At 40.6% G+C, this 8,438-nt stretch overlaps 1 protein-coding gene across 8 annotated transcripts in view; it reads left to right on the forward strand.

The window, feature by feature from the left end:
- The window catches only part of LOC139387915 (retinoic acid receptor RXR-alpha-A-like), a 140,726-nt gene extending 132,319 nt beyond the window's left edge, over positions 1-8,407 (forward strand). For all 8 annotated transcript variants that reach the window (XM_071134285.1, XM_071134286.1, XM_071134278.1 and 5 more), the window contains one exon: positions 4,793-8,407. In XM_071134285.1, the coding sequence (XP_070990386.1) occupies positions 4,793-4,940 (148 nt within the window). In that variant the 3' untranslated portion in view covers positions 4,941-8,407. The remainder of the gene's footprint in view (positions 1-4,792) is intronic.
- Positions 8,408-8,438: the final 31 nt, after the last annotated feature.

The following is an 8,438-nucleotide window of genomic DNA, read 5'->3' on the forward strand; positions in this document are numbered from 1 at the left end:
TGTAAATCACAGCTGGCCTGGTACATTGTTTGCTGCCTCCATTCGGGAATCACTGTTTCAGTTTCAATTACTCAATATTCTGGACAAATACGGACGAATGTAACTAAGGCTGGGAATGTCAATACAATCAAACTAGCAAGAGCAATGATCACAAGTCAGCCATAACGTGGCTAATAGGCTAGTATATATTTATATATTTATGTAGAAAGTTAAAAACACTGAACCTAATGTTAGCTGGCTAGCTGCTAGGAGGATGTCATGTCATGCCACTGAAGGGTGAGTGACTGACTTTTCCCCTCAGATTGTTTTTTAGTGGCTACACAGCTAGAGATGCAGGTGTCATTTGGTTAGCTAGCAATAACTTAAACGACTATTATACAGTTAGCATATCTCTTGTGTTCGCAAATGCACTCTGGCTATCTACTCCGATTTCAGAGGACTCTCATCTGAGTGTGCCAGAGCGCAGAACAACTGATGAATTTACGAACGAGTAACACCTGCTGAATATTACTGGTGTCAGTAAACGTTGGCAAAAATAAAAGTAATAGTTAGTCAAGAACAGCCTAACCAGCTCTGCTACGGCAAGTAAAATGGTCAGAGTGAGGTGTTCTCTCATTTGTGTCTGGACGTAGCGAGCTGGCAAGCTAGCCTACTTTATCCAGTTAGCTTGGGTGCTTGGTTGGGACAAGCATGCATTGGCAGGCGCACTGCAGAAGGACGAGGAGGACACAATTCCCCATCGTTTTCAGTGCAATTTTGACAGCCAAATAGCTGAAAAAGTTTGAGAAGGTTCATCTAATGCCTGTAAACACTCAGTCCAGTTCAAAGTGAATGATGGCAGGCCCGTGTGGCAAATGGCTTGTTTTTATAAAGGTCTATTGTAGCTCTGGTTGGCTATAGCGCACCGGTTTGTATAGACTCCAGTCCTGTACAAGACAAAAGGTTACAAAAAAATAAGTTTTGTCCCCAATTGGTAGTTACAGTCTTGTCCTATCGCTGCAACTCCCGTACGGACTCGGGAGAGGCGAAGGTCGAGAGCCGTGCGTCCTCCAAAACGCAATACAGCCAAGCTGCTTCCTGACAGTGCCTGCTTAACCCGGAAGCCAGCCGCACCAATGTGTCAGAGGAAACACCATACACCTGGCAACCGTGTCAGCATACATTGCACACGGCCCGCCACAGGAGTCGCTAGAGCGCTATGGGACAAGAACATCCCTGCCGGCCAAACCCTCCCCTAACCCAGACGATGCTGGGCCAATTGCGCACCACCCCATGGGTCTCCCGGTCGCGACCGGCTGCGACAGAGTCTGGACTCGAACCAGGATCTCTAGTGCCTCAGACCACTACGCCACTCGGGAGGGCCCAAGACAGATGTTTTTATTCACTTTTATTTACTGCAGTGTCTATTGCTATAGAATTTTGACAATTGCCCTAGTATAAATAATTCCCAAACATTCCAATGTCACGTTTACTCCCGCTCCCCCTCTCTGGCACTCGTTGTCACCAGTTTTCTCATTATTATGCACATGTCACCATCGTTACATGCACCTGCGCCTCATAAGACTCACCTGGACTCCATCACCTTCCTGATTACCTCCCCTATATCTGTCACTCCCTCTGGTTCTTTCCTGAGGCGTTATTGATTCTGTTCATGTGTTTTATGTCTGTACGCTATTCGTATGTCTTGTTTTTTTCTGTTATTTATTAAATTCACTCCCTGTATTTGCTTCCCGACTCCTAGCGTACTCGTTACATCTAAGAATTTATGAAAATGTAAAAATGACCATATCTAAGTTGTCGCTTGTCAGATAATTGTGTCATATTCTTTGTGGGAGTGTTTATGAACAGATTTTTTGTAACATTTCTTGTTGCTAAAATGCTGTCATTTCCACTCTAAATGCAACAAAGTTTCACACACATAAGGTATTTTCAAAGAGATGGCTAACAACAGCAAACACGCTGCAATAAAAAACACAATTCCACTCACCCGGTGATGATCGTTTAAAACAAAATTCTTTAAATGGAGAAGCTAACAAATTAGCAACCATCATCTTTGATAACGCCTGCTGCAGCCGTTGCAAACTAGCCGACAACAAAAGCTAGACCGTGGGAAAACTACTGCTCGCTATTGCTTATTGACCTGTAAGGCAGAGTTTCTATACCTTTTTGTAAAAAACGATCCCACTCACTAAGTCAAAATGTGATTGGTTGATTCCACTGTCACTCCAGAATGTTGCATAATACAGTTGAATGGCAGATGCCTTTATATAGCTTCTGATGCCCTAGCCAATGGCTGACTTAGCTAGCTAGATTTATCTCCCCAGAGACAGCAAAGAAAAATCATGATTGGATCTTTGTTTCCTCTTCAGTGTTAACCCTTTCCAACAAAAACTAAAGAATAAATCAGAACATAATTGAAAAATTATTTTTTATTATAATCATTATTTTATAAATCCTTAGCCCTTCTCTGAAGGCATAGAAGGCCCATTGCTCCCCCACTGTGTTGGGTTAGTAATAATTTGTAGAGTGGCTCTATTTTCCTTCAGCATGCATTTATTCTGAATGTCTAAAGAATCCACATGTTGTTCTGAAATCTGAACACAGAAATACTGGACATTTTAAACTCTTATTATGGTGGTGATTTGACAGAATAACAATCGTGGTCTTGAATTGGACTCGCATTTTTCTGGTCTCGATCTTGACTTGGTGTCACACCCGTTGTCCCCCTCCCGGCTGTCTTATTCTTGACTCAATTTGCTTCAGTCTTGGTCTTGAATCGGTCTCGCTTTATTTAGGTGGTCTCGAACACAACACTGCCAAATAGGTTATTGTTGAATTGCGACTGTCTGTGAAAAGTATATAGGCCCAGCCAGGCATATCGCAATATTTCAAAATACAAACGCAGGAAACATAGTTTGTAAGGTAAATGGCTATTGCTGTATAGAGCAGACATTGAAAATACTCTAATCTGTAATTTAGATATCCAAATTCTAAACTTAATTGAGTGAACAGTAGGCTATAGACTATCTTATTGGCACCATCGGAGAGCATCGGCTATCCGGGGAATGTGAATATTCACTCTTTATCATTGTTGGATCAGTGACACTTCAAAGTTTGTTTTTGGACAATAACTTCCTCCTCCGGGCTAGATGGACGTCATATTGTAGGCTATTTGTGTCTCCCCTTCTCGCAGGCCTATTATATTGATCAGACAACTTTGTTATTCATTGATCTGTTTGTCAATGTCAGCAGGACAGGCAACTGTAATTTTTGTGGTATTAACCCTTTAACCGTATTCTCAGCTAACTGGTAGAGAATATTTTGACAATGGATTTAGAAGTGGAAATGAAAAAATTATCTTGACTTGAATTTGATTGGTCAATTTCTCCAGCCTTCCTGCATTATAATGAACATGATGTGTATACTTTTAGGTTGCTGCAGTTGTGGTACTGTGTTGTGGTACTGTGTTGTGGCACTCTTTGCCCACTGTAAAATAACTCAAAATCAGTCACCAAAGATATGGGATTAAAGACAGGAATTCAGTTTGTGAGGGATTAATTCTGCACCATTACTGTTAGTAAAGTCCTTAAAGAGTAGGAATCTGAAGATAAATAGTTAAAATGGAAAAATGCTCAAAAGCAATAATTTGGAAAATAATTTGCTCAACCAGGCAGTTGATATGTCAGGAAAAAAATATGTTTGACTTTAAATAGGGTCAATAACCTTTTAATTAAAAATACTTATTTTGGTGAAAAATAGAAATTAATTGTTGACAACTCAACATAAATTGGTTAAGCCACATTTCATGGCCCATTGGGTCAATTAATCAATATTCAGACTTAAGTTTGCCAATAAAATAATGCCTATAATAGTAACATTGCACTATACACCAATTTAAAACACATTCATTTCAATGTCATTGAATATTCATGTTTGGACAATTACCATCATTGTTCAAATTTGACAACAATCCTCATTTAACAATGCTTACCTACCAATAAAAGCCATTACAGAAGACTTAAAGTAAGTTTTGTAATAAAATATGGTATTGCTTTTCTCCTCTCAACCGCTTGGTAGAGCTGTTATTTCCAAAAGAAACATCAAGTTGAAAATAAAATAACAATTGGAAGTTCTTATTTGAGTTGTTAGTAATATGAATTTTAGGTGAAATCATGTTTTTCAAGAAGAGGCAGTTAAATTATTAAAAAGATTCTGCTAATATCTCCAGTCATATAACAGTGTAGTAGAATTGCATGAGATGTGTTTATAAAAGGCCCAATTTGTCCCATGCATAGTAAGGAGAAGAAATGTATCTGATATAGCCTACTCTACGCCACTACACACTCAGCCAGGCATTGAACGGTCTTGTTTGCAAACAGTGATTGACTTCTATTATTAGCCTAAATGATGACTATTCAGTCTACGCATCACTTTAGGAATAACGTTAGTAGGCTCTTACATCAGTCTGCAAATGCGATGATGCATGGAATGCTTTATTATGAAGGTGCATTTTATGGTGAAAATTCACATCCCCAGACTTCAAATTCACGTGCCACCTATGTCTCTTTCTTCTCTTTTTCTACCACTCTGTCAGTGTGTTTGGCTGAAAGTGCACTGTCTGCTTTCTGTATTGTATATGTAGACTACAGTATATGACAGATGTCTCAATTCTGTCATGGGCATCCCTTTCATGAATCACTGTACATCAGCATATGAGACAACATCTTGTCTACATCCACCTCTTATTTTCTGTCACATTAATCACAGTTATATTGTGTCTTTGATGGGCTAGGTTTGCCAAGCTGTTGCTGCGGTTACCAGCCCTGCGTTCCATTGGTCTGAAGTGTCTGGAGCACCTGTTCTTTTTCAAGCTCATCGGGGACACGCCCATCGACACCTTCCTCATGGAGATGCTAGAGGCGCCCCACCAAATGACATAACTGCAGGCGGGGCGTCGCCCATGTTCCCCTCGCCCCCTCCGCCTCTACGGAGGGTGGTCCTGCAAACCACTCCCCCTCGAGAGATTATGTGACATCATTGGATCTAGAGAAGTCCCCCCTCTTTGATGTGTTTCAAAAAACAAGTTCAATGTCCATGGGTCTGTTTTATACACTGTGTATATATATATATATATATATATATATATATATATATATATATATATATATATATATATATATATATATATATATAAACTCATGAGATGAATTGAAAGACAACAATGGACTGGAGATGAAACGGACCAAGGGGAAAGGAAGTGTTTTAAGCCATTGTTTTGTAATGTGAAACAACCAAGAAGATCAGGTGTTGAAGGTAGGTATGTTTGCAGGTGTATTTTGAATTGTGGCGGTTTCATCAGCAGCGTAGGTGTTGGGAGAATCGTGTTTTGGACTTGTTGAAGAGAGCCGGGACTGCATGGGCTGTCCCTGGCTCTGTTCGGAAGCGTCTCACTTTCAGGACTAACTTAAGGGAGATTGGTCCGTTTGCAGGGGGGAGGAACGAGGCAAGGTCTTGTCTGGTCCAATTCGTTCAGGTGCTGTCGAGTTTAATCCGGTCAGGTCCGGTTGGGTCTGTTTTGAGGTGTACTGTATGTGTTTTGGGAGAGAAGGACTCAAGAGGTGGGACCATGCAGATGAACAGTGCTCCACTCAGGTCCCTCAACCCAAACTCAGCCGCTTCTCCATGTCTCCTTATTCTATTAGCACTGTGTGAACATGAGAGGAGGGATGCTACATCGATCCAGTTTTCAGAGGCTCAGATAGCTTTAGTGACTGATTGGAGTGAAAGCCTGCAGTGTGGCCTCTTAGGCCCAGAGCTGGGTGACCTTCATGTGGCCTGAAAAAGCTTATCTCTGGCACTACTCATTCTGTTGTACTGTACTGACATTAGGGGCAGTGTGAATCTGGATTCACCCTCACATAAGCCCTATACTACATGTGCATTGCTGTGTGCTCTGGAAGGTTGGCACAGGAAGCAAAGCAAACGGATGAAAGTTCTCGTCGCTCTACTACAAGCATTGTTCCTTTTTCCTGTCTGCGTTAAGGTGACAACAAAATTACGAAGAACAGGACAAATGGTTTGTAGGGAAATACTGTCAACTGATCTGAACTTTTGTTCGTGATGCCACGACTTTGTCATGTCATGTGTCCCTCCACCTCTGAGACCATTCGTTTCTGCTCCTTCTGTGAATTACAACACACCATAATCAACCTCCACACAGCAACCAAGCATGCTGTTCCTCACAGTGTAACCTAGCTTTAGAATGGCCTTTGACCTGTACAGGATATTTCAAAAGTATTGATGGTATTTGTCTGTTTTCATCCCTCAAACTCTCTGTTCTCTACATACCCCCCCATGTCAAACAGTTCATGGGAGAAGTGCTTCAATGCAGTCATGTTTATGGTGAGATGTTCTCTTATTTGGATTGTGGAGCCCATGCTCCTCCATTGCAAACTCTGGCCCAGACCGTCCACTCTGACAGGAGGATGTAGGCCTGGTGAAGAAACAGAGACCCTTGCCTGCTCCACTGCCCAGCCTCCCCTCACCCTCAGAGGAATCCACACCCTGCACTTCTCTGGAAAACCCAGTTTCACTTAAGTCAAACTGAAATGTTAAATATGTAACATTATGTATAAATCTGCTATATGCCCATATTGCGCATTTTGTTCTTTCTATGCTGCAGCTGCTGCATAACTATGCATCAAGCATTTCTCCAAAGATTGTCCAGAGATAGTGCGGTTTCGTTGTTATTATAAAGGGGTGGTTAAACCCTGTCCCGAAGGACAGCAGACTGCTTTAGATTAACCATAAACTCTAGCAGAGCTCCAGGACCAAGTTCATCAGCCCCACATGATAGCAGACTAGAGAGAGCTAGAGAGACTTAAACAGAGGGGTTGACCAGCGAGAATAGGGAACTTGGTGGCTGTAGGAGAGCTGTGACTTCCCCCTAGTGGAAGAGATGCACAACTGCTACATTACTTGAATTTTGTACAAGTATTTAATCAGAAAAGGCACTTTTTCATGACATTATCAATATTCATTTTCCTCTTTGGTCAGACAAAACCTCAATTGAATAAGTAGCAATAACCACAGCAGGATTGATTGACAAGTCCTTAGTCCAAATCTAGTTCATGTATTTTAGTGAGGTGGTTGAATTTTCATTAGGTCTTATTTCAAACAATTCAGGAAACAGAGAAATTGCTGCCATGTTCAGGCCAATTCTGTCTAAACAGTATTTTTATCTGGTCTAAATGGTAATTGTCAGTCAGGAAAAAACTACTGAAAATGAATTGGCTCATTGTTCAAATGATTCCAACTTAAAGCACTAGTATAGGTAGTTCTCTGGAACATGAGGTCAAATCAGACTGGCACCCCAAATAAAAGTTCAGAAAAATAACCACATTTTGATGATTATCCAACTTTTTTAAATGTACACCTAATCTCCTCTCTTGCATATGATGTCTCCTTTTCTGAGCTTTATTGGGTTCATGTGATTTAAGACCCAGGTATATATATAGTGTATGTAAAAGCCATACTCAGATGTGCAAGCTCACTCCCTCCTTAGGTAGAATAAATAGCTTAGAAAAATGCTTTATAAAACATAAAGCTCTATTTTGTCTATATGTATATGTGTATATATTTATAAATATATATAAATCCCTTCCGTACATTTGTCCAGTCAATTTTAGCAAGAGGGAGACAACTATTTCAGTTGAAACTATTCTGAGCCAGGACAGATTCCATCGTGTTATACGCAGTAGTTTTTTGGTGTAAAAAAATGTAATCTGAGTTCTACCTTGATTCTCTAAAAGTCAACCAGCAGAATACCAGCAGCTCAAAGCCCTAAGAGAAGGTCCCTTGCCAGCTAACAGCAGTTATATATGGGACCTGAAAACACAGCAAAAAAACTGGTTAATACACAAAAAGCCCAAAATGGATTGTTGCTAAGCTACTTGTACATTCAACAATGTTATCAGGAGATGCAGACCTCATGACACGATCACTGCTTTCTTTGTTCCATAAACAGTAAAAAGTAATGGGGAAAAAAACACAAAAAATATATATTTTTGTACAAACGTAATTTCATCCCTTGCTTATGTACTCTGTTCCCCCCTCCCTTTTCCTCGTGTGGGCTGTTGTATACATTGTTTTGAGTTAATGTTGATTTGAAATGGGGCAGGGGAAAAAAATCTGACCATGTATGGTCAGGGTGAGGAGCGGTTGGCAATGACACCCTGATAACTGTCATCTATACTTTGTGGCTTTTTTGGCCTATCGTTACAAGATGGGATTGTCCTCTTTTAGATTGTTTATTTTTAGGGAGATGGAAAACGGCATCTGTTCTTTGTGGGTTGTTATCGGATGTTCTTTCATGGAAAGAAAAAAATAAAACAAATCTCAAATTAAACTTTCTTGATGCTCCTCGTCTTTGTGCTGTT

The sequence above is a fragment of the Oncorhynchus clarkii genome, chromosome 29 (assembly GCF_045791955.1).
Source record: "Oncorhynchus clarkii lewisi isolate Uvic-CL-2024 chromosome 29, UVic_Ocla_1.0, whole genome shotgun sequence".
Classification (NCBI taxonomy): Eukaryota; Metazoa; Chordata; class Actinopteri; order Salmoniformes; family Salmonidae; genus Oncorhynchus; species Oncorhynchus clarkii.